Source organism: Macaca fascicularis, chromosome 14, assembly GCF_037993035.2.
Source record: "Macaca fascicularis isolate 582-1 chromosome 14, T2T-MFA8v1.1".
NCBI lineage: Eukaryota > Metazoa > Chordata > Mammalia > Primates > Cercopithecidae > Macaca > Macaca fascicularis.
Window position 1 is genome coordinate 76,826,798 of NC_088388.1, and position 27,612 is coordinate 76,854,409.

The window sequence follows — 27,612 nt, forward strand, 5'->3', positions numbered from 1 at the left end:
ACAGAAAATGTTCGCAAGACTTCTATACATGGTTGTTTTTTTCTAGTGATTCCCATATGCTTCTGTGACAAAATGGACTATTTCAAAACAAAACAAAAACTACCTAAAGTTGTGGTTAAAACTCACAAACACAATTTCCTCTTTGTATAAAGAAAGGTTTTATAGACATGTTAAGAGTAGAGTTACTACATTAAAGACAGATGATTCAGGTTTTTCTTGGTAGTTATGAATTCCTCCTTTTCATCAGAAGAGAACAATTTTCTTCACTTCACAATAATATAATTTAAACATGAAATTGCTAATTATAAGGCAAGCTAGAGATAAACCCAAGTATGTTAAGTGCTAGCTCTTCCTCCTAGAATTTTATCCATTACACCACACTGACTCATATGTAACCTTTGCAAGTCCACCAAGGCAATCAGGAAGGAACTTCTGACCAGAAAGAGATAATCAGTGTGACCTCAGCTGATACAATTCCAAGCAGAAGCAAACAAATGTGGTATTTTACTTTGCCTGAACAGCCAGACTATAAGCAGGTAAACTGACATTTTCCACTGAACTTTTTGGAATGTTGAAAATATGTTGACCAGGCATGTCACACCTGTAATCCCAGAACTCTGAGAGGCCAAGGCGGGAGGATCACTTAAGCCCAGGAGTTTGACACCAGCCTGGGCAACATAGTGAGACCCCATCTCTATAAAAAAAAGTTAATTAAAAATAAATAAATAATACGTCACAGACTCCCTATGGGTACAGAGCAGAGAAAAGGAATCTACTATACTACATTTTAAAAAAGACTGATCCTCAGCATCTGCACATGTACAATTGGGTCCAGACTTAGCTACTTATTAGCTTTGTACTTAGTACTAAAGATACAAAGATGAACAAAAGCAAGACTATCCCCCAGGCTTACAAACAAGAACAGTTAATTGCATTACAGAGTAATGACTGTTGCTATGGAAAAGCACAGGGATGTAAGAAAATGCATATGAAGAAATACAGCCCAATCAATGGGATCAGAGGTGGCTTTCTGTAATATGTGATCCCTAAAAACAATACCTAAAAGAGCTGCTAAGCCAAAAGAAAGAAAAAGACCTTTCCAAAAGAAAAGCTACATGCACAAAGTCCCAAAAAGGAGGGAGAAGATGGATAAATTAGAATACTAGAAGCATGTGAGGCACTACACTAGAGTGAACAGCCAGTGAAATAAGGCTCCATTTCATTCCCAGCAATGCACCCCTAAAACCCAAATTTACCCAGAATTGTATAAATGTGATAAAATTAGAAAGCTGTCATACCTGATACCTGGTTATGGTATACTCACTTTTTAAACTTAAGTTAATTTGATTACATATTAATAACACTTATAACACAAAGGATAAATGCTTGAGGAGATGGATACCTATTCTATATGATGTGATTATTTCGTATTTCATGCCTGTATCAAAATATCTCATGTACCCCTTAAATACATATACTAGTATGGAACCAAAAAAGAGCCTGCATAGCCAAGACAATTCTAAGCAAAAAAAAAACAAAGCTAGAGGCCTCATGCTACCTGACTTCAAACTATACTACAAGGCTACAGTAACCAAAACAGCATAGTACTGGTACCAACACAGATATATAGACCAATGGAACAGAATAGAGGCCTCGGAAATAACACCACACATCTACAACCATCTGGTTTTTCACAAACTTGACAAAAACAACCAACGGGGAAAGGATTCCCTATTTAATAAATGGTGTTGGGAAAACTGGCTAGCCATATGCAGAAAGCTGAAACTGGATCCCTTCCTTACACCTTATACAAAAACTAACTCAAGATGGATTAAAGACTTAAACGTAAGACCTAAAACCATAAAAGCCCTAGAAGAAAACCTAGGCAATACCATTCAGGACATAGGCATGGGCAAAGACTTCATGACTAAAACACCAAAAGCAATGGCAACAAAGCCAAAATTGACAAATGGGATCTACTTAAACTAAAGAGCTTCTGCACAGCAAAAGAAACTATCTTCAGAGTGAACAGGCAACCTACAGAATGGGAGAAAAGTTCTGTAATCTATCCATCCGACAAAGAGCTAATATCTAGAATCTACAAGGAACTTAAACAAATTTCAAAAAACAAAACAAAAAAAACCCAACCCCATCAAAAAGTGGGTGAAGGATATGAACAGACACTTCTCAAAAGAAGACATTTATGCAACCAACAAACATATGAAAAAAAGCTCATCATCACTGGTCATTAGAGAAATGCAAATCAAAACCACAATGAGATACCATCTCACACCAGTTAGAATGGCGATCGTTAAAAAGTCAGGAAACAACAAACGCTGGAGAAGATGTGGAGAAACAGGAATGCTTTTACACTGTTGGTGGGAGTGTAAATTAGTTCAGCCATTGTGGAAGACAGTGTGGCGATTCCTCAAGGATCTAGAACCAGAAATACCATTTGACCCAGCAATCCCATGACTGGGTATATACCCAAAGGATTATAAAATCATTCTACTATAAAAACACACGCACACATATTTTTATTACAGCACTATTCACAATAGCACAGACTTGAAACCAACTCAAAGGCCCATTAATGATAGACTGGATAAAGAAAATGTGGCACACATACACCATGGAATATTATGTAGTTATAAAAAAGGATGAGTTCATGTCCTTTACAGGGACATGGATGAAGCTGGAAACCATCATTCTCAGCAAACTAACACTAGAACAGAAAACCAAACACCAGATGTTCTCACTCGTAAGTGGGAGTTGAACAATGAGAACACACGGACACGGGAGGTGGGGGGGCATCACACACCAGGGCCTGTTGGGGGATGGGGGGCTGGGGGAGGGACAGCATTAGGAGAAATACCTCGTGTAGACAATGGGCTGACGGGTGCAGCAAACCACCATGGCACGTGTATACCTATGTAACAAACCTGCACATTCCACACATGTACCCCAGAACTTAAAAGTATAGACGGGCAGATCACGAGGTCAGGAGATCGAGACCATCCTGGCTAACCCGGTGAAACCCCGTCTCTACTAAAAAACACAAAAAACTAGCCAGGTGAGGTGGCGGGCGCCTGTAGTCCCAGCTACTCGGGAGGCTGAGGCAGGAGAATGGCGTGAACCCGGGAGGCGGAGCTTGCAGTGAGCTGAGATCCGGCCACTGCACTCCAGCCTGGGCAACACAGCGAGACTCCGTCTCAAAAAAATAAAAAAAAAATAAAAAATAAAAAAATAAAAATAAAAATAATTTTTTAAAAGTATTTAAAAAATCTTAATGGCAAACTGGAAATTGTGTAAGTAAATCATATAAATGTTAAAAGTGACCAAATTCAGTTGTAGAAACTAAACAAAGCAAAAATGCTAATAGAAACAAAATAGGTTTCAGTTACTCATTTTAGAGTAAAATAGGTTTTAATAACTGGATTTCCTCATTATCCAATATTATTTAAATTGTAATTCATATTTTAAGTTCATAGAGAATCAAAAAGCAGAGGTAGCTTTATTTACTTTCTATACATATGGAACATTTTAGAACAAATGATAGGATAACCCAATTCTTACATCTACTGATGAAAAACTGTCTTTCAAAAATAATAGTCTTGCCCTTCTAAGAAGTTCTATCCTGAAGTATGATTTTAGAGGCATTTTTAAGACCTGGCACAGGTCTCTGGAACAAATTTACTGTAAAATGTGGACATTCAACATTACCTTACCAGGTCTGTTACCCTTGCTGATAATGAAAAGGCTGGAGTCAATCATCTCCAAGCGCTGAAATTCTGAGATCTACGTGAGACAGATAGCACATGGAAATCACAGGGCTTTATAGGAAGTCTATTACAAGATGGAGGACCAGCTTTATCCTCTAAGGATGAGACAGAGACAAAATATATGAAACAACAGCACTCCAGATACTGGGCATCTGGCAATAAAGGACTTCTGTCCCTGAGAGATGGGAAATAAATGAGGTGATCTCAATGATTACAGCAATTAAGTTTAGAGAGACTCCAGGCACTAGGTCTTCTCTCCCTGAGTTGAGAAGATTGAGCTGGGAGTTTGGGAAGTCCAATGTGGTGAGAGTTCATAGAGCAAATTACTGGAAAGGAGAGAACTACACAGAGAAACAGAAAGCTTGGGAGATCTGCAGACGGTTGCCTCAAGTCTTCAGCTGAATTCTGATCTGTGAGACAGAGACCATCTGAGGCCTGGAAAAGCAGCACTCAAAACAATGAGAGGAAACAATCTCTAGAGCTCACACAGGGCCTATAAAACCACAGTTAACTTAGAAGAATTTTGCAGCCAGGTGTGGTGGCTTACACCTGTAATCCTAAAACTTTGGGAGGCCGAGGCGGCCGGATTGCTTGAGGCCAGGGCTTCAAGCCTGGCCTGGGCAACATGACAAAACCCTGTCTCTACAAAAAATACAAAAATTAGCCAGGTGTGGTGGTACCCACCTGTGGTCCTAGTTACTCGGGAGGCTGAAGTGGGAAAGTCATCTGAGCCCAGGAGGTCAAGGCTGCAGTGATCCGTGACTGCACCTTGGCACTCCAGACTGAGCGACAGAGCAAGATCCTGTCGAAAGAAAAGAAAGAGAGAAAAGAAAGAAAAGAAAGAAAAGAAAGAAAGAAAGAAAGAAAGAAAGAAAGAAAGAAAGAAAGAAAGAAGAAAAAAAGAGGTTTTCTCTAATCCTGCCTAACAAAGTATAAGACCTGAAAAAACGGATCCCAGAACAAAGCTCAAAAATATTTATAGGAAAAAAATAATGTTCAGTATCTAATAAAGTGAAATCTATAATGTCTGGCATCCAACTAAAAATTATCAGACATGAAAAGACACAGGATGGAATATATACAAGATGGAATAATACGTAATACAGAAGGAAAAAAAATCAATCAAAACCAACCTAGGAATCACAGAAATAACAGACCTAGTAAACAAGGATAGTAAGACAGTTATTATAAACATATTATCTGCTTACAAAGCTAGAGGAAAGATTAAGTATGTTAAGAAAGACATGGTAGATACTAAAAAGACCCAAATTCTTTCTTCTTTTTTTTTGAGACAGGGTCTTGCTCTGTCACCCAGGCTGGAGTACACTTGTGCAATCACAGCTCCCTGCAACCTCTAACTCCTGGGCTCAAGCAATCCTCCTGCCTCAGCCTCCCAAGTAGCTGGGACTAAAGGCATGTACAACCATGTCTTGCTAATTTTAAATTTTTTGTAGAGATAGGGTCTCCTTATGTGGTCCAGGATGGAAAAAACCCAAATTCTAATCAAACTTCTAGAGACAAAAACTACATGTCTGAGATGAAAAATATACTGGATGGGATTAACATCAGATTATATCTTGCAACACTCAAAGACAAAGCAATAGATACTATCCAAAATCAAACAAAGAGAAAATAAAAACTAGAAAAAAAAAAAAAAAAAGAAAGAAAAAAGAATAGAGCATCAGTGAGCTGTAAAACAGTATCAGTATCCTAACGCATGTGTAATTAAAGTCACCAAAGGGCCCGTAGAGTCAGAGAAATTTAAAAAAATAATAGTGGCTGGGTACAGTGGCTCACACCTGTAATCCCAGCACTTTGGGCGGCTGAAGTGAGCAGGTAAGTTGAGCTCAGGAGTTTGAGACCAGCCTCAGCAACATGACGAAACTCCGTCTCTACTAGAAACATAAAAATTAGCCGAGAGTGGTGGCGGCCACCTGTAGTCCCAGTTACTTGGGAGGCTGAAGCATGAGAATTGCCTGAACCTAGGAGGCAGAGGTTGCAGTGAGCTGAGATCACACCACCGCACTTCAGCCTGGGCAAAACTCTGTCCCCACCCCACCCCCACCCCCCAAAAAAGAGAAAGAAATAAATAATAGCAAAAAAAAAAATGTCCAACTGTGACGAAAACTATTTGATTCAAGAAGCTCAACAAACTCCAAGCAAAAGAAACATGACATGAACTATACTATACCCAGGCATATCATAATCAGATTGCTTAAAACCAGTGATAAAGATAAATCTTAAAAGCAGCTGGAGATAAAAAGACACATTATATACAGAGGAAGATAAAAATGACAATAAATTTCTCAACAGAAAACTATGCAGCAATATCACTAAAAGACTGATAGAGGCCACGCACAGTGGCTCACGCCCGCAATCTCAACACTTTAGGAGGCCAAGGCAAAAGGATCACTTAAGCCCAGGAGTTCAAGACTGGCTTGGACAATATAGGGAGGCCCTGTCTCTACAAAAATATTACAAAATTAGCCAGGCACGGTGGCACGTGCTTATGGTCCCAGCTACTCAAAAGGCTGAGGTAGGAGGATTGCTTGGGTCCAGGAAGTCAAGGCTTCAGTGAGCTGTGATCACACCACTACACTCTAGCCTGGGTGACAGAGTGAGAACCTGTCTCAAAAAATAAAAAAGACTCTTGGAAAAAAAAGTTTATTAATCTAGAATTTTATTTCCACAAAAATACCTTTCTGTATGTATGTATGTATTTATTTATTTTTTGAGACAGAGTTTTGTTCTGTTGTGTGCCCAGGTTAGAGTGCAGGGGCACAATCTCAGCTCACTGCAACTTCTGCCTCCTGAGTTCAAGTGATTCTTGTGTCTGAGCCTCTCTAGTAGCTGAGATTACAGGTGCATGCCATCATACGGGCTATTTTTTGTATTTTTAGTAGATACAGGGTTTCACCATGTTAACCAGGTTGGTCTTGAACTGCTAGCCTCAAGTGATCCTCCAGCCTCAGCCTCCCAAAGTGCTGGGATTACAGGTGTGAGCCACCATGCCTGGCCCAAAAATATCTTTCAAAAATGAAGGTGAAATAAAATATTCATCAGTCATATAAAGGCTTTGCAGTCAGACATACCTAGGTTTAAATCTTGCTCTGTCTCTTACTAGCTGGGTAAGCAATATCAAGTTACTATTTTTATTAATATCCATTTTAATTGCCAATTATTCAGTGTTTATTATAAATAGGCACATGTATTATGCCAACTGCTTTATGTGTATAGAACCTCATTTAATTCTCAGAGCTCAGAAAGATAGTTATCATCATCCCTGTTTTATAAAAATGCTGGAATTTAAATATAGATTGACTGAACCCAAATCTCTTGCTCTTCACCATTGTCTCATACTACTGGGGTCTCTTCTGTGTGTAAAATAAAAAGCATAGTAAGTACTTCCCAGAGTTACTGTAAGGACTAAATGAAATGATACATGTGTATCACCCAGTACAATGCCAGACACATAGCAGTCACTCAATTAAAGAGTGTTATTACTATTATATAGTCATACTTACCATACATCTCATCTTCCAACCCATGAACGAAAGCTCCACAAGCTCCTGACTCAATCAAGTTCACAGCCCCAGTATCTACTTCTTCCTTGGGAGCATCATCTCCCCACTTCCTGCCACTGGAAAACTCCCCTGAACTGTAAAGTTCCTTGGCACGCTCATGTGCAGTACGTTTCCTCTGCAGAAGACAACAATAATTACCAATTGTAGGAGGTTCATGAAGGAACACTAAGATGAACCCTGAGAACATGGGAAGGCAGAAAATAAAACTGTTTTTTGAGAGTTACGTTTGTAAAAATTATCAGTAGTTCATACAAGAGAAATGCAAATTCAACTTAAAATGAAACCAAAGCCTTGCTGGTCTATAATAGCTGAAAGTACCTAATTAAAAAGGATAAAGATAGCTGAAGAACGTGTTAAGAAAGTTGGTTACGTTTGCTGTGGCAGCAACATAGGAAAGAGAGAGCCAGAGAGGTAAATAATGACAGTGCCCCTCCAAACACCATCTTGGGTAGACAACACATTTACTCTAAGAAAACAATTATCAGGCAGGGTGCAGGTGGCCCACGCCTGTAATCCCAGCACTTTGGGAGGCCAAGGCAGGCTGATCACAAGGTCAGGAGATTGAGACCATCCTGGCCAACATGGTGAAACTATCTCTACTAAAAGTACAAAAATTAGCTGGGCGTGGTGGCGAGTGCCTGTAGTCCCAGTTACTCGGGAGGTGGAGATTACAGTGAGCCAAGATCGTGCCACTGCACTCCAGCCTGACGACAGAATGAGACTCCACCTCAAAAAAAAAAAAAAAAAGAAAAAAGAAAAAAAGGAAAAGAAAGCAATTATCTTAAGTCTTAGTAAAAGTATTTTTCTATTTGGCAACATTGCGTTCTATTTCAGTTACAGTACAGTCACTAATCTAGTAAACTCACTTTACACAGAGATTGCCTAAGGTGGAATATACTGGTTGGTGAAAAGTAAGTATCCAGTCCACTTGACAGTTATGGTTCTCATCACAAATGAATGACCTGGCACTCCGCTTTATACACCAGCCTCTCATGGAAACCCCATCTCTAAAAAACTACAAAAAATTAGCCAGGTGTGGTTGTACACACCTGTAGTCCCAGCTACTCAGGAGGCCGAGGTGAGAGGATCACTTGAGCCCGAGAGGCAGAGGTTGCAGTGAACCAAGATCGCGCCACTGCACTCCAGCCTGGGCGACAGAGCGAGACCCTGTCTCAAATAAAACAAAAGAAACAAACAAACAAAAAAAAAAAAAACATGCACAAGAAAAAGAGCTGAGAGACATACACCAAAATGACCAAAGTCATTACATTAGGGTAGCAGGCATATGGGTAAATTGCTTTCCTTTCCTTCATAAAAAATTCCACAACTTTCATATCACTTTTATAATCACTTTTATAATTTCAAAATTGAGGTACTAACAATGAATGTACATATTATTTTCTCAGACTCAAATCTGGTTCTGCAAACCATGTTAGTGAACCATCACAATCAAAGCTTAAGGGCATTTCATAAGAGGCAGTTGGGGCCGGGCACAATGGCTCACATCTGTAATCCCAGCACTTTGGGAGGTAGAGGCAAGAGGATTGCTTGGGCTCAGAAGTTCAAGACCAGCATGGGGAACAGAGCAAGACCTCATCTCTACTAGAGATAAAACAAATTAGCTGGGCATGGTGGGGCATGCCTGTAGTCCCGGCTACTCAAGAGGGTGGGGTGGGAGGAATGCTTGAGCCCAGGAGATCAAAGCTGCAGTGAGCTATGATTGTGCCACTGCATTCCAGCCTGGGCAAGAGCATGAGACCCTGTTTCAAAAAAAAAGGAAAAAATGGTGCGAGGTTGGGGGTATTTTGTTACTGTTTGGAGAAAGGCTTTACTCACTCTTCCATGATAACTGCTGCTGAAAAGGAGTCCTAAAATGTCATACCATCTCACAAAATGAGAACAGGCCTTTGTAGTTCCTAACAAACAGAAAATTAGTCTTTTGGGGTTTTCTGGGGTTTTTTTGGTTGTTGTTTTTTGGGGTTTTTTGGAGACAGAGTCCCACTCTGTTGCCCAGGCTGGAGAGCAGTGGTGCGATCTCGGCTCACTGCAACCTCTGGTCTCCAGAGTTCAAGCGATTCTCTGCCTCAGCCACCCAAGTAGCCGGGACTACAGGCACATGCCACCACACCCAGCTAATTTTTGTTTTTCAGTTGAGACGAGGTTCACCATGTGGCCAGGCTGGTCTCAAACTCCTGGCTGCAAGTGATCCACCTGCCTCAGCCTCCCAAAGTGCTGGGATTACAGATGTGAGCCACTGTGCCTGGCTTAGAAAATTAATCTTGCCTCTTTTTTGTAAAGCATAACCTGTGTAAATTATTTCATTACAATAATACAAAATTTAATGAAGTCATCTGTTATTTGCTTCAATTTACTAAGATTTTTAATTAAAATGTAATACAGTTATCATACATTAATTTAACAAATGCTGCTAAGTTAAATCAACACAACTCAGCATACTGCCCCCCCATATTGGTTACAGAAACCCAGTTTAAACAACAAAGAATAAAAGGTACCCTCAGATCTGACATCAGCTTCTTGTCAAGGGTCTGCTCCAAGAAATGAGAACTGACTTGCTCCATAGAGCCCTATAAAAAGAAAGAATCCAGAGCATATAAAACAACTTTTATGATTTGAATATTATCTTAAAATTCAAAGTCTGTAGCCAATTTAAGCGCATAAAGATAACATTATTCATGACAGTAAAGATGCTATGGGTTCTGAATCATCAGGAAAATAAAAATATTAGCAGCAGCTAACACCTAAATAGAGCTTACTATGTGTCATGTACTATGCCTTTTTTTTTCCCCTGAGATGGAGGTTTGCTCTTGTCACCCAGGCTGGAGTGCAGTGCCATGATCTTGGCACACTGCAACCTCTGCCTCCCAGGTTCAAGCGATTCTCCGGCCTCAGCCTCCCAAGTAGCTGGGATTACAGGTGCCCGCCAACATGCCTGGCTAATTTTTTGTATTTTTAATAGAGATGGGGTTTCGCCAAGTTGGGCAGGCTAGTCTCAAACTCCTGACCTCAAGTGATCTGCCCGCCTCGGCCTTCCAAAGTGCTGGGATTACAGGCGTGAGCCACCGCACCCGGCCACTATGTGTCATGTACTATTCTAAGGGCTTTAGACATATATTAACTCGTTTAAATCTTCTGTAACTATAACCCTGCAAAGTAAATACTATATTAGTCCCATCTTATATAGGGAGAAAAAATATAAAAAGATCAAGTAACACATTGACAGCCACAAAGAGAATAAAATCCAGAGCCAGTAGATATATCCAGGCTTCAAAATCCTTTCCCTTAACGACTACTCTCCACTCCTTTTCATTCTTCTTTCCATTCCTCTGTTCATTCATTCATGCATTCAGTTAAACAAATGTTTAGCAACCATTCAATTATATGTCTACAGTTACCAGAAACAAGAATACAAAAATAAAAAGACAACAGCTCTACACTCAACAATCTCACAGACTAGTAAGGGAAACTGACAAGAAAAGAGATTACTGCAATATAGTATGAAATGCTGTAATACACATCTGTGAATGATGCCATGGGAACGGAGACAACAAGCAGGTACAGGCAGGGAGAGGTATACTTGGAGAAATGAAAATCACAGTGCAAATGCCAAGTGAGAAATATTAAGTGATTTTATGAATGGAACATAAGATAGGGCTCCTGAAAATGAGGCAGTACAGATAGGATAATAAAGAGCCTCATTTGCCATAGTAAGGGGTTTGCCTTATAAATAATTATTACATAATCCCTGTTAAACATCTAATGAGCTCAACAATGTATAAAATATTTTACTTACATTTTTCAAGTTTATTCTTCCCAATAATCCCATATACCTCTCATTTCCATTTTCTAGATGAGAACTGAGGCTGAGATTAGGCAACTTATTCATTTCAAGTAAGGGAGGACATAGATTTATATTTCATAAAGCCCATCTTGCAACAGTATGACTAATGGACCATAAGGAATCAAAATGAAAGCAAAAACACCAGTTTCAGAGGCTGCTGGAGCAGGTCCTAAACATTAAGAAATTTATCTGAGATCTTCTCTAATTCCTAATAAACACAGAAATGCTTATACAGGCTCAGATCTTTTCTCTAATCACATTTTCCATAGAAAATTATGTGTTCTTGGGGAATGTCCTTACTCAAGTTAACACCTTTCCTATGATTCCACAAAAACAACTGCTGTACTATTTTGACTAAAGTAGTTTCAAAACCACTTTCTCTTTTGGTACATAGATCTAAGCCAATGTCATAGCTAACATCCATTTTTTAAATCCAAACAACAATTTTATAAATAAGAACTATAAATGCTTAAGACCTCCTAAATCTCTCTCTGGTTTTACCACCAGCATTAGCTGTTGGCTTTTTCCTACTAAAATAAAAGTTTTCATGACTTCACAGTAAGTTGCTTCATCCATAATTCCCAGTGCCCTCCTCCAATGCCCTCAGCTGAGCACTCATCCAACACAGCAACACAGAGGGAGTACTATGCAAATCTGTGCCCCGCCAAATTAAATATCATTACTTGAAATAAATTTTCAATGTAACCTAAGTATAGGTGAAGCTTTCCATTTTAAGTCTACAAACACAAAGAGCCCTATAGCATAGTAATCCACTTGAAAAATGGTGAGATGTCTATTACTGCAGGACCAGTGGAAATGGAGAAAGGATGGATTTAGGGATGTCAAGAAGGCAGAACTGATATGAGTTGGTAACTCAATGGATGTGAGACACAGAAAAACTATTCCCACATTCCTCTGGTTCATGACTTAGCAGATGATAGTATCATTTATGAAAACATAGAGAAACAGATTTGGACCAAAAAGATAATGAGTTCATTATAAAATGCACCTTACAGGCCAGGCACGGTGGCTCACACCTGTAATCACAGCACTTTGGGAGGCCAAGGTGGGCAGATCACGAGGTCAGGAGATCAAGACCATCCTGGATAACACGGTAAAACCCCGTCTCTACTAAAAATACAAAAAATTAGCCAGGCGTGGTGGCGGGCGCTTGTAGTCCCAGCCACTCGGGAGGCTGAGTCAGGAGAATGGCGTGAACCTGGGAAGTGGAGTTTGCAGTGAGCCAAGATCACGCCATTGCACTCCAGCCTGGGTGACAGAGCAAAACTCCATATCAGAAAAAAAAAAAAGTACACCTTACCAATCAGAATAACAGCTACATTCTGGTATACTTTAACCAAGACAAATATGTTTAGATTAAGATGGAATCTCTCCAACTGTACTACTAGTGCTACTTAACAACCTAAATGTAGGTAGTTAATGCTACGAAAACCTTACTTAACACTGAGAAAACCATTTCACCAGAGAGCCTTATTAAATGTATGTGAAATTTAGATACGGATATTTAACAATTATCACACCTGCTTTAAGAGCAAAAACTGCTCAGTTAGTATAAATAACATAAGTCTATGCAACTAGGTGATAAGTATATCAGACATAAAACTGCCACTAACTAGGAATATTTGCATTTACCCTGGGAAAGACCAGTCATGGGAGACTTACAGGCACAAAAGCCTATAATCTAACAGTCTGAAAGTGTTGTAATTTTTAAGGTCAATGACTTCTTAAAGCTTATAAAAGTAGTGACTGTATTCTAAATAGTCCCATGAATGAGCTTACTGGGACATCAAGTTTCTTTGCCCCACAAATAGGGCAGTTATAAATAAGTAAAAGCTAACCTCTTTTACATGGTTTTGAATTTTCTGATATAATTTTTCATCCTGCTATAAGCCAAAGGGATTGGAAACTATTCACGTTTTAAGCAAGAGGGACTCGAGTTTACAAAGCTAAGTTGTTGCAGAACCTGGCTTCTGTTTTCCTCTCCAACTTACCTCGTTACAGATCCCCTATATGGAACACTACCCCCAACTAGGAAGCACTAAACTGCTTGTAGTTTAGTATGATATTGCAGCTTAGTATATTGCTATGCATGATAATGTACTGCTTTTATATCCCTGCTCATATTTTCTCTTTCCCTGCATCACTACCTAGTTACTCATCCTTCAAAACTCAGTTCAGAGATCACCTCCTCCAAGAAGCCTCCTGTGGTTGTGGTTGGTGCTCTTTCCTACCAGTACCAGGTATTCTTATTCACTGATTAGCTATCCCTGGCCACCTGACTATCAACTTTGTTGAAGACAGAAACTGTCCTCAGTGTTTGTCGATTTGCTGAACAGGTGATCTAAAGATTATACAGGTTGAACATCGCAGTTCCAAAAATCCGAAATCCAAAATGCTCAAAAATCCAAAACTTTTTGAGTACCAACAAGATGGTAGGAAATGTTCATTGGAGCATTTCAGATTTTGGATTTTGGAGCATATTTCAGATTTGGGATGCCCAACAAGTAAGTATAATGCAAATAAAATATTCCAAAATCCAAAAACAAAACAAAATCCAAAACACTTCTGGTCTCAAGCATTTTGGATAAGGGATACTCAATCTGTATGCAGATTTGTTTTTTAAAAAATGGCTTACTAGAGTTACCTGGCACACATCACCCACGACAAAAAGGAACAAAAATAACAAATAACTATATTTCAACTAAAATGACTGTAGATACATGCTGCTGAGCACCAGAGAAAGGGCAAAATCCCTGTGGAGCATGAAGGCTTCAAGATAGCACCACAGGGAAGGGAGTGAGGCTTCCTGCCTACCACACTGTCTCCCTTGCCAAAATCAGCTTAAAATCAGAGGAACTTCTTACAGGGAAAAAGTAAGCTGGAGATACCTATCAGTGGTCCCCACTGCTGCCACAGGCACCAGCAATTCTTGATAAAGGAGAGTCCGTAAGTCATCAGTGGCCACAAATCCAGTCTGGAGAGTAGCCAAGAGATCATTCAGCTGTATTGCCTCAGAGTGGGAGCCCACCTTGTCCTAAGCTACTGTAGCATGGCACCAAGTTGAAGCTAGACTCACTACTAGTATGCATCCTGCCCTGGGGACTAGTAGCAACTGACTATCTTCATCCCTGAGAATCCGCCATCATTCTACCATGATCACACGATGGCCTGCAGCACCATAACCCCATCCACATAGAGTCTAGGTCAAACAGAGTGACCATGACCACAGCATCAGACCCCACACAGCACTACCAACCACCCAGAAAACAGGCAGACCTGCACAGCAAGGAAGCCATCAAATAGACAGCTGGCAGTGCTTTACCCAGCACCCTTGTACCATATAAACATCTGGGCTGCCAAGCATGCACATGCCAGTACTCAGCCAAAAAGCCAATCCTGCAGCAGCCCTACTGCCTCTCACAACCCGTCACAGAACCACCTGCCCATGCCCTGCCTGATAGCTGGTAACTCAGTGGTCCTGTCCGCTAAAACAGGCCATGATAGAGTCCCATAGCACACAATCCAATCCACAGGTCCTGTGGTAGCCCTGGCCCCCCACCATAGACTGCTGCCAAACTGCCCAGCCCCACTGAGCAAAAGCACTTGAGCCTAGCCCAAAGTAATAGCCAACCAGGTAATAGCCCCATCTCCCTAGATAGCCACACAGCTGCCCAGCAGGCTGCCCCAGCAAAAGCCTGAGCCCAGCACGACAGCCACCACGGCAGTAACTACTGCCTCCCTGGAAAACCAGATAGACAGCCTGGCAGCCATTTTAGCCTGCACATGTCGCGCCCAAAATCAGCTTAGCAACCTCACTTGCCCAAAAATCAGCTCAGCACCCTCATCTATAGCATCACCATCGCAAACTCCCATAGCCTAGGCAACTGAAGCAATTGCAAACATCACTGACTAGGAGTATAGCTGAAGATTATAGCTGAAGCTGACAAGGAGTGTTATACCACCCACTGAGTCCACCCAGAACCAAAGGCAACACACCATACCCAGCTAATACCCTAAAAACCATCTGCAGGAAAAAGACTGTTACTATATATTAGCTACTCAATAAAATTGAAAAGAGCAACTATTCTACTAAATGCACAGATATCAACATCCAGTATCTTGGACACGATAAACGAAAATCAAGGAAACACGACACCCTCAAAGGAATACAGTAAGTCTCCTGGTTGGGCGCAGTGGCTCACATCTGTAATCCCAGCACTTTGGAAGGCCAAGAGAGCCAGATAGCAGGAGCTCAGGAGTTCAAGACCATTCTGGGCAAGATGGCAAAACCCGTCTCTACAAAATATACAAAAATTAGTCAGGTGTGGTGGCATGTGCCTGTAGTCCCAGCTACTCAGCAGGCTGAGGTGGGAGGATCACTTAAGCCCAGGAGGAGAAGGTTGCAGTGAGCGAGATCTTGCCACTGCACTTCAGCCTGGGTGACACAGCAAGACCCTGTCTCAAAAAAAGAAAGCAAAAAAGTCTCCAATGACAGACCCCAAAGAAAAGGACACTTACAAAATGCCTGAAAAGGAATTCAAAATAGTGATCTAAAGGAAACTCAGTAAGATACAAGAGAATACAGACAAACAATTAAATGAAATCAGGAAGACAATTCATGATCTGAATGAGAAATTCAACAGAAATCAATATCATAAAAAAGAACCAAACAGAAATCTTGGAGCTGAACAGTTCAATGAAAAAAATAAAAATAGTATATAATTGAGAGCTTCAGCAATAGACTAGGATCAAGCAGAAGAAAGAATTTCTGAACTTGAAGACAGGTCTTTTGAAATAACCCGTTAAGGGGGGAAAAAAACAAGAATAAAAAAGAAAGCCTTGGAACATATAGGACATCAATAGACAAACAAATATTTGCACTGTAAGATTGCCTGATGGAGAAGAGATAGAGAAAGGCACAGAAAACCTACTTGACACAATGACAGCTGAAAACTTGCCAAGTAGTGGGAGAAATACGGACATCCAAATTCAGGAAGTTCAAAGGTTCACAATTAGATTCAACCCAAAAAGATCCTCTCCAAGGTACATTATAATCAAACTATCGAAAGTCAAAGACTAAGAATTTTTAAAGCTGCCAGAGAAAATTGTCAGGAGAATCTCCATTACCATCAACAGATTTCTCAGCAGAAACCTTGTAGACCAGGAGAGAATGGGATAGTATTAATATATTCAAAGTATTGAATGCTACAATTAGAAACAAAAGGACAATAATCACTATCATGACAACACACAAAAGTATAAAACTCACCAGTAAAGGTAAACTCATAAATCAAACAGATCAAACCACAGTGATACAATATGTCATGTAAAATTTTCTTTTTTTTTTTTTTTTTGAGACGGAGTCTCGCTCTGTCGCCCAGGCTGGAGTGCAGTGGCCTGATCTCAGCTCACTGCAAGCTCCGCCTCCCGGGTTCACGCCATTCTCCTGCCTCAGCCTCCCGAGTAGCTGGGACCACAGGCGCCCGCCAGCTCGCCCGGCTAGTTTTTTTGTATTTTTTAGTAGAGACAGGGTTTCACTGTGTTAGCCAGGATGGTCTCGATCTCCTGACCTTGTGATCCACCCGTCTCGGCCTCCCAAAGTGCTGGGATTACAGGCTTGAGCCACCGCGCCCGGCCGTAAAATTTTCAATCTGCTAGTATGAAGATTAAATTCAAAATGGTCAAAAACTACAAGAGCTACAAATAGTAGCTAAGGAACACATAACAGATGAATAAGAAAATTAAGGCAACAAAAATATAAATTGAAGAGGGGAGAGAAAAAGTCTAGGGTCCTTTTATGTAACCAAAGTTGAGTTGCTATCAGCTGAAAACATTCTATTATAATTGCAAGACTTTTTTTCCCCCTTGAGACACTCTTACTCTGATGCCCATGCTAGAGCATGGTGACCTGATCATGGTTCACTGCAGCCTCAATCTTCCAGGCTCAAGCAATCCTCCCACCTCAGCCTCCTGGGTAGCTGAGACTACAGGTGTGTGCCATCATGCCTGGCTGATTTCTTTTTTCTTTATTTATTAGAGACAAGGTCTCACTATGTTGCCCAGGCTAGTCTCAAACTCCTGAGCTCAAGTGATCTGCCTCCTAAAGTGCTGGGATGATAGGCAAGAGCCACCACACGGGCCTAAATAAGACTCTGTAGTAACTATGTAGAAAAAAATTATAGCAGATACACAAACAAGAAAGAGAATGAAAATAAAGCTTAGCCCCACAAAAACCCACTAAATCGAAGAGATAAACAACAAGAAAGGAAGACAAGAACAAAGGATCTCCAAAAGAACCAAAAAGTAATTAACAAAATGGGAGGAATAAGACCTCATCTATCAATAACAATCTTGAATATAGCTGGGTGTGGTGGTTCATGCCTATAATCCCGGCACTTTGGGAGGCCAAGGCAGGCAAATCACTTGAGGCCAGGAGTTCGAGACCAGCATGGCCAACATGGCAAAACCCATCTCTAATAAAAATGCAAAAAAAATTAGTTGGGCGTGGTGACACACACCTGTAATCCCAGTACTGGGGAGGTTGGGGCATGAGAATCACTTGAACCCGGGAGGTGAAGGTTGCAGTGAACTGAGATCACACAAGTGTACTCCAGCCTAGGTGACAGAGTGAGATCCTGTCTCAAAGTAACAAAAAAAAAAAAGAAGAAGGAAAAAATCTTGAATATAAATGGATTAAATTCCTCAATTAAAAGGTACACTACAGCCTGGGCAACAGAGCAAGAAAGAAAAAAAAAAAAGGTACACATTGGCTGAATAGATTCAAACACAAAATCTAAGTACACATTGCCTAGAAGAAACATACTTCACAAGCAAGAATTAAAACATATACCAAAATCGACAGTATGCAACAAAAGCAGTTCTAAGAGATAAGTGTACAGCAATAAATAGCTACATCAAAAAAGAACAACCTAGTTTTTAATTTTTTTAGAGACAATTTCGCTGTTGTCCAGGCTGGAGTCCCCAGGAGTTTGAGGTTGCTGTGAGTTATGATTGTGCCATCATGGAACCGCACTCCAGCCGAGGCAACAGAACAAGACCCTGACTTAAAGAAGAAAAAATAAATAAATAAAATCTTGTAATTTGCAACATCGATAAACCTGGAGGATATCATGTAAAGTGAAATAAGCCAGACACACAAAGACAAATAATGCACGATCTAAAACTTAAACATAAGACCTAAAACCGTAAAAACCGTAGAAGAAAACCTAGGCAATATCATTCAGGTCACAGGCATGAGCAAAGACTTCATGACTAAACCACCAAAAGCAATGGCAACAAAGCCAAAATTGACAAATGGGATCTACTTAAACTAAAGAGCTTCTGTACAGAAAAAAAAAAAAAAAAAAAAAACAACTATCATGAGAGTGAACAGGCAACCTATAGAATGGGAGAAAATTTCTGCAATCTATCCATCTGACAAAGAGCTAATATCCAGAATCTACAAGGAACTTAAACAAATTTCAAAAAAAAAAAAAACACCCCATCAAAAAGTGGCCGAAGGATATGAACAGACACTTCTCAAAAGAAGACAGTTATGCAACCAACAAACATATGAAAAAAAGCTCATCATCACTGGTCATTAGAGAAATGCAAATCAAAACCACAATGAGATACCATCTCACACCAGTTAGAATGGCCATCATTAAAAAGTCAGGAAACAACAGACGCTGGAGGGGATGTAGAGAAATAGGAAAGCTTTTACACTGTTGGTGGGAGTGTAAATTAGTTCAGCCATTGTGGAAGACAGTGTGGCGATTCCTCAAGGATCTAGAACCAGAAATACCATTTGACCCAGCAATCCCATGACTGGGTATGTGTACCTAAAGGATTATAAATCGTTCTACTATAAAAACACATGCACACATATGTTTATCGCAGCACTGTTCACAATAGCAAAGACTTGGAACCAACCCAAATGCCCATCAATGACAGACTGGATAAAGAAAATGTGACACATATACACCATGGAATACTATGCAGTCATAAAAATGGATGAGTTCATGTTCTTTGCAGGGACATGGATGAAGCTGGAAACCACCATTCTCAGCAAACTAACACAAGAACAGAAAACCAAATACTGCATGTTCTTACTCATAAGTGAGAGCTGAACAATGTGAACACATGGACACAAGGAGGGAAACATCACACACTAAGGACTGTCAGAGGGTGAAGGGCTGGGAGAGGGATAGCATTCGGAGAAACACCTAATGTAGATGACAGGTTATGGGTGCAGCAAACCACCATGGCACATATATACCTATGTAACAAACCTGAACTTTCTGCACATGTATCCCAGAACTTAAAGTATTTTTTTAAAAAATTGATATCATAGAGGCAGAGAGTATAACAGTGGTTACCAGACACTGGGGAGGGGAGGGAGTAGGAGAGAATGGGAAGGGACTGGACAATGGATACAAAGTCACAATTAGGAGGAATAAATTCTGGTGTTCAACTGCATGTAAGGGTGACTATGATTAACAGTAAAACATTGTATATTACAAAATAGCTGTAAGAGAGGTTATTGAAAGTTCTCATGACAAAGAAATGACAAATGTATGAGGTGATAACTATACTAACTATCCTGATTGGATTAATATTCAACATAGATGTGTATCAAAACATCAACTTGTGCCCCATAAATATATACAATTACAATGCGTCAATTTTTTAAAATTACTAAATTTTTAATTAAAGATTATACACAAATCACTTTATCACAGGTTTATCTACTGGAGAGCTGGAGTAGGGCAGCTTTACCTCTTAGCTTGCACAGAGATACTAATAAACCAGCAGGGCCTTAACTGGCCAATCCCAATGTGTAACTGGATGCTCACCAGGAAAGGATTATATATGGACTTTAGATTATGAGGTTTGAAGTCCTCATCTGTCATTTACTATCTGTGTGGTCTTAGACAAATTATACCACATTCCTAAATTTTAATTTTGTTATTTATGAGTAATACATTTACCTCAGAGAGTTTAAAAAGATTAAAAATTACTTGCAAAAGTAAGCAAATGAGTTAGGAATGTGTGCTTGTATATAAAGAGAAGTGGGTTAATGTTTATGTGTGAATGTGTGTGTATTTATGTGTGTATGTATGACTAAAAATGCCTCACTTAGTAGGTCAGAAACTCTATACATAGTAGTCATTATTATTATTATCAGCAAGATTAAAATGATTACTATTTCTGAATACAAACATAATTACTTATATAATTTGAAGCTGTTCAGATTTAACAGGAAATTACAACACAAGGCATGTGACTCAATTTAGAGTCATTCAAGTAGAAATCCTTTCAATATACACGTTATACACACAACTTTATGCAAATAAATTTCAGATCCTATAGAGTACAAAACTGAAAATTTTGAATGATTCTTACTTTAAGGATTACTTTTTAAAACTGCCTACTCAGGTAAAAATATATCATTAATTCATTCCTCTAAAACATCTTTCTCCTCCCCACTCCCACCTAGAGTTCATTGTAGATCCTCTGTAAATGTTGAATGAAAGGATTTGATGAATGATTAGATTGTTCTGAATTTAGAAAGTTTTAAAATATGAATTCAGAAATAAAATCAGTAACAGTTAGCTTGTTTAACTCTACTATGCACAAGATTGGAAATACTCCAATCATCCATTACTACTATATTTCATGAAAATGCTTCACACAGGTTTCAGCAAATACTCCCATAAATACTGGTCACAGGACTAAAGCTATCACCAGATCAGTGTCCAGTACAGTCAGATACAAAGCATTCAACCAACAATCTCACCAAGAGTAGCAGGGCTGGGGGCACTCAAAGGGGAAGTGTCCAAAAAGAATCACAGATTTTCCTGCTGTGACATGTATACAATTTTTTATAGATACTTACATATATTTATACACTGTGCCCCCACCCATCCTACATAGTATAATACTTTTTAGTTTATAAACATTTTCATAGACTATATCTCATTTGACCATCATGACAACACTATCAGGTAAATACGAGAGATATTAGAACCCCACTTAACAGATGAGGAAACTGAGACTAATATCAAATGATATATACAAGGTAACACAGATATAAAATAAGTTTATTAGGTCAACACTCTATTATAAGACAATTTTATCCCTTAAAAGTTAAATAATTTTTTTTTTTTTTTGGAGACAGGGTCTTGCTCTGTCGCATAGGCTGGAGCGCAATGGCACAATCTCGGCTCACTGCAACCCCCGCCTCCCAGGTTCAAGTGATCCTCCCACCTCAGACTCCAGAATAGCTGGGACTACAGGTGTGTATCACCACGCCAGGCTAGTTTTTGTATTTTTAGTAGAGACGGGGTTTCACCATGTTGGCCAGGCTGGTCTCGAACTCCTGACCTCAAGTGATTTGCCTGCTTCAGCCTCCCAAAGTGCTAGGATGACAGGTGTGAGCCACTACATCTCAGCCCAAATGTTAAATTTTTTTTTTTTTTTTTTTTTTTTTTTTAGATGGAGTCTCACTCTGTCGCTAGGCTGGAGTGCAGTGGCGCGATCTCGGCTCACTACAACCTCTGCCTCCCGGGTTCAAGCAATTCTCCTGCCTCAGCTTCCCGAGTAGCTAGGACTACAGGCATGCGCCACCATGCCCAGCTAATTTTTGAATTTTTAGTAGAGACGGGGTTTCACCATGTTGGCCAGGATGGTCTCAATCTCTTGACCTCGTGATCCACCCGCCTCGGCCTCTCAAAGTGCTGGGATTACAGGCATGAGCCACAAAAGTTAAAAATTTTTAATAAATGTGCTGAGTCCTCAAAAAGAAAACACTAGAAAAGTACGAGGCTAAAAGTCACAAGATCAGGATCTGATCTCACTCTACAATTTTCTGTCTGTATAAGCTGGATAATTTACTTAACTCCTCAGAGCCTCAGTTTTCTCATCTAGAAGATGATAACAGCATTTAAAAAAACATTAAAAAAAATTTTTTTTAAATAGAGATAAGGTCTTGCTGTGTTGCCCAGGCTGGTCTTGAACTCCTGGGCTCAAGTGACCCACCCACCTCGGCCTCCTAAAGTGCCAGGATTATGGGCATGAGCCACCATGCCCCAGCTGGGTAATGGCACCTATCTTGCAGGATTACTATAATGAGAAAATGTATGTAAAGGGCCTCCTTCAAATTATCTAAAATAGCAGTCCCCTACCTTTTTGGCACCAGGGTTCGGTTTCATGGAAGAAACCAGAGAGGGTGGTGGAGCAGGGTGATTTTGGGATGAAACTGTTCCAACTCAGATCATCAGGCATTAGATTCTCACAAGGAGCATGAAACCTAGATCCCGCACATGCTCAGTTCACAATAGGGTTCACACCCCTATGATAATCTAATGCAGCTGCTGATCTGACAGTAGGCAGAGCTCAGGCAGTAATGCTTGCTCTCCCACCACTCACCTCCTGCTGTGTGGCCTGGTTCCTAACAAGCCATGGACCAGGACTAGTCCACAGCCCAGGGGTTTGAGCCTCCTGAACTAGGACATAACAAGTGCTTAATAAATGGGAAAAACTTTTTTTTAAATTATTTTCCTTTTTCTCTAGGCTCTGGCTATCTCGGTTCCTAATAGGGTTAATAGAATTATGTTTTAAGATTCTTTCTAGTTCTAAAAGGCTATTTCTCTACAGGAGAGTGAACTATTTCTTTCTATATTAAGAAACTCTGGGACTGGGAATAGTGGCTTAAACCTGTAATCCCAACAATTTGGGAGGCCAAAGCAGAAGGATCACTTGAGCCTAGGAATTCAAGACCAGCCTGGGCACAAAGGAAGACCCCATCTCTACAAAAAATACAAAATTAGCCAGGCAGGGTGGCACATGCCTGTAGTCCCAGCTACTCAGGAGGCTCAGGTGGAGGGATCGCTTGAGCCTGGCAGGTCAAAGCTGCAGTGAGCCGTGACTGCACCACTGCACTCCTGCCTGAGCAACAGAGTAAGACCCTGTCTCAAGAAAAGAAAAAGAAAAAGAAATTCTGGGGTTTTAAATTCAGGTCACACTGCCCCATCTGTAGTTTCTCAAAATGTTTGTAAAAACTTAACGAGCAATGTGTCCATTTAAAAAAAGGGTTATTGGCCGGGTGTAATGGCTCACGTCTATAATCCCAGTCTTTTCTTTTTTTTTTTTTTTTTTTTTTTTTTGAGACGAGAGTCTTCCCCCTTGACGCCAGGCTGGAGTGCAGTGGCGTGATCTCGGCTCACTGCAACGTCTGCCTCCCAGATTCAAGCGATTCTCCTGCCTCAGCCTCCCGAGTAGCTGGGATTACAGGAGTGCACCACCATGCCCAGCTAATTTTTGCATTTTTAGTGGGGACGGGATTTCACCATGTTGGTCAGGATGATCTCAATCTCCTGACCTCATGATCTGCCCGCCTTGGCCTTCCAAAGTGCTGGAATTACAGGTGTAAGCCACCACACCTGGCCTATAAGCCCAGTCTTTTGGGAGGCTGAGGCAGGAGGATTGCTTGAGGCCAAGAGTTTGAGACCAACCTGGGCCACAAAGGCCCTATTTCTACATAAAAGAAAATAAATAAATACATACATGCATACATACATACACAAAAAGTATAACTTACCAACAGTTTTGCTGCCTGAACACGAACCACCCAAGAGCCATCACTGACCATGTGACAAATTTTTCCAAACGCATCATCAACTAAGCGTATTTCTTCATTAGAAGAAGGAATTGGGACAATGCTAAATTAAAAGAAAATAAATGAAATCACTTAGAACAAAACATGATCCTAAGTCTGCAGGCTCAGGCCAGGCACAGTGGCTCACATCTATAATCCAGCACTTTGGGAGGCCCATGCAGGTAGATTGCTTGAGCCCAAGAGTTTAAGACCAGCCTGAGCAACATGGCAAAACCTCATCTCTACAAAAAAAATACAAAAATTAGCTAGGCATGGTGGCATGCGCCAATAGTCCCAGCTACTTGGGAGGCTAAAGTGGGAAGATAACTTTAGCTCTGGAGGTGAAGGTAGAAGTGAGCTGAGATTACACCACGGCACTCCGGCCTTGGTGACAGAGCAAGACCCTGTCTCAAAAAATAAATACAGTCTGGGCACAGTTGCTCATGCCTGTAATCCCAGCACTTTTGGAGTCTGAGGCAGGTGCATAACTTGAGGTCATGAGTTCGAGACCAGCCTGGCCAACATGGCGAAACCCCCTCTCTACTAAAAATATAAAAATTAGTCGGGTGTGGTGACACACGCCTATAATCCCAGCTACTCAGGAGGCTGAGGCAGAAGAATCACTTGAACCTGGAAGGTGGAGGTTACAGTGATCCAAGATAGTGCCACTGCACTCCAGACTGGATAACAGAGCGAGACTCCATCACGAAAAATAATAATAATAAACAAATAAATACATAAGTAAGCAAGGCTGCAGGCTCAATAAACTGAGAACAGTCAATGAAGACTGACACACACGAAAATGATAACTGAATAGTTCAAATCCTAGAATGATTAAATACAGTTCAGAATAAACAAATCACTCTGGGAGTAAAAACCAACTCTTTCAGTTGCGTTGCAAATTATGCTTTTTTTTTTTTTTTTTTTTTTGAGAGAGGGTCTCACTTCTGTCACCCAGGCTGGAGTGCAGTGGCATGATCACTGATCACCACAGTGTCAACTTCCTGGGCTCAGGTGGTCCTCCCAGTTTACTCTCCTGAGTAGCTGGGACTACAAAAGCATGCCACCACACCCAGCTAATTTTGTACATTTTTAGTAGAAATGGTTCACCATGTTGCCCAGATTGACCTCAAACTCCTGAGATCAAGCAATCCACCCGCCTCGGCCTCCCAAAGTGCTGGGATTACAGGGGTGAGCCACTGCACCCAGGTGCAAATTTTCAATATACTGAATAAAAGTGTGTAACCCACCAAAGGGTCAGCCAGGTGTGGTAGTTCACACCTGTAATCCCAGCACATTGAGATACTGAGGCAGGCAGATTACTTGAAGCCAGGAGCTTGAGACAAGCCTAGCCAACATGACAAAACCTCATCTCTACTAAAAATACAAAAAATGAGCCAGGTGTGGTGGTGTGCACCTGTAATTCCAGCTATTTGGGAGGCTCAGGCACGAGAACTGCTTCAACCCAGGAGATGGAGGTTGCAATAAGTTGAGATTACATCACCGCACTCCAGCCTGGGCCACAGGGCAAGACTCTGCCTTTAAAAAAAAAAAAAGAAAGCATGTAACCCACCAAAGGTTCAAAGATTTATGAAATTATCAAAAACTAGCTTCCACCGAATATTTCATATCCTTAAGCTTATTATCTCCTATAACTGAACTTCTTTTTTTTTTTAGAGAGAGTGTCTTGCTCTGTCACCCAGGTTGGAGTACAGTGGTATGATCTCGGCTCAGTGCAATCTCCACCTCCAAGGTCCAAGCAATTCTCCTGCCTCAGCCTCCCTAGTAGTTGGGATTACAGGCATGTGCCACCATGCTTGGCTAATATTTTTATTTTTAGTAGAGACGAGGTTTCACCATGTTGGCCAGGCTGGTCTCGAACTCCTGACCTCAGGTGATCCACTCACCTCGGCCTCCCAAAGTGCTGGGATTACAGGCACCACCGTGCCCTGACTGAACTTCTATAAATACAGTAAATCTCAGAATAAATCAAGATAAAACTTACTCGTCAATCCAGTCCTAAAAAAAGAGACAATTTCCAGTTAGCCCTTTTCTTTGTATGTGTCTAAGTCCTAAAACACTACAAATGGAGCCTACTCCTACAGGTTTATTAATTCATTCTGGTTTTCAAATTTTGGCAGTTTAATGAAGAGGAAAAAACACCTCTTTTTCCTATACGAGGAAAAATAAAATATTCTATAAATATTTATAAATAAAATATAAAGAAATATAAAGAAAATATTCTATTTTATACAATATAATAATATTGCCTACCTCCTCAAAGAATCACTGTGAAAATAATAATTTAATTGCTGTGAAAATGTTTTTAACCAGGAAAACAGTACATAAAAGATCACTATTCTCAAACTCATCTGGTATCTTTATCTGGCATTTGGCACAAACCAAACTAAAATGGGTCCCAAACAATTTTAAAGATTTTTTTGTAAAGTACTGAAAACCATTTAAGAAAGATATTCCAATTTCTTCACTTATAGATGACAAGGTTAGGACCAAAGAAGTGAAGTATCTTTCTAAGGGTGTACAGAAAGTTCCTATCAGAGATGAAAAATGAGGACCAGGCAATCTGATTTTCAGCCCCTTACTCCCCATTGCCTTCCAAAAATCTAACCAACATTTCTTTTCTAGAAGTGGGCTTTCTGCACGGTGAGAGGAGAGGAAAATGGCTTCACAATCAACAAAAGTCAGCTTACACCCACACTGACCTTTCAGGATAGAGCTGACTGACAACCCAGATAAGCTGGACTGCAGCACTGCGCACTTGTTCATAGTCATCAGAGAGCAATTTACAGGCCTGCAAAGAAGAATTCCAAAAGTCTATTAGCTCTGTGTCCTCTCAGGCAATGTTTAAACTATTTTCAAAGTGAAGATAGGGTGGTTGGATAAGGATGCCCAGTAAAATACTTGTGTGTGGTTTTTAACTTCTTGAATCTTTGCCGAACAATGAATCTTGACCTCTGTCAGCTGCTCTGGCTATAATCTGACTAGGCACCCTCCTACCCCAAGTCTGAAAGGAGAATCACAGACTGACGGCATAAAAACATTTAGAATAGCATCAAACCCAGCAAAGCATGCTGGGAGCCCACAGTACTATTTTCACAGGCTCAAATACCAAATATGGGTTTTTCCCTCCACCTGTAAAAATCAAAGCACACACTTCTCTTTACTTTGGTCTGAAATCATTGGCCTCCATTTCAATCCACTCACTCTTTCTGGGTAGCCCCATACTCCCTAAATACTGATGGCTCTGAATAACCTACCCTTAGCTCCGATTTCTCCTGATCTCCAGACCTTTATAACTACCTATGGCTGGAATTCTCTTCATGGATGTCCCATCCAACTTTTATACTCCACACATCCAAATATGAACTCACTAAGGAACCAAATTCTACCTTATGTCTTAAATCCTACACTATCAATCCATCCTCACTCCCTTGAGGCTCTCATTACTGCTTGTTTAGACTACTCTTATGCCACCAAACATCTGAATCAGCCAACTAACGTTCCTTCCTTCCTCTGAGTCCTTACTATCCAAGTTTCCTTTAATTATTTGGCTTCCCGCATAGTTTTCCTATAGAAAAAGAGGGCGATGGTCACCCCACCACAAGCATTCTGGACCAATTCTACTTCATTCAATAGAAAAATAAACTTGGTTTACACATCCATGATAGGGGTTTGGCTAATTATCTT

The 27,612-nt window shown here is 40.4% G+C and overlaps 1 protein-coding gene across 19 annotated transcripts in view; it reads right to left on the reverse strand.

Moving 5' to 3' along the window:
• The window catches only part of INTS4 (integrator complex subunit 4), a 111,044-nt gene that overhangs the window by 49,819 nt on the left and 33,613 nt on the right, over window positions 1-27,612 (reverse strand). For all 19 annotated transcript variants that reach the window (XM_074014861.1, XM_074014858.1, XM_074014869.1 and 16 more), the window contains 4 exons: window positions 26,628-26,716; window positions 23,848-23,968; window positions 9,880-9,951; window positions 7,307-7,481 (listed from right to left, as the gene is read on the reverse strand). In XM_074014861.1, the coding sequence (XP_073870962.1) occupies window positions 7,307-7,481; window positions 9,880-9,951; window positions 23,848-23,968; window positions 26,628-26,716 (457 nt within the window). The remainder of the gene's footprint in view (window positions 1-7,306; window positions 7,482-9,879; window positions 9,952-23,847; window positions 23,969-26,627; window positions 26,717-27,612) is intronic.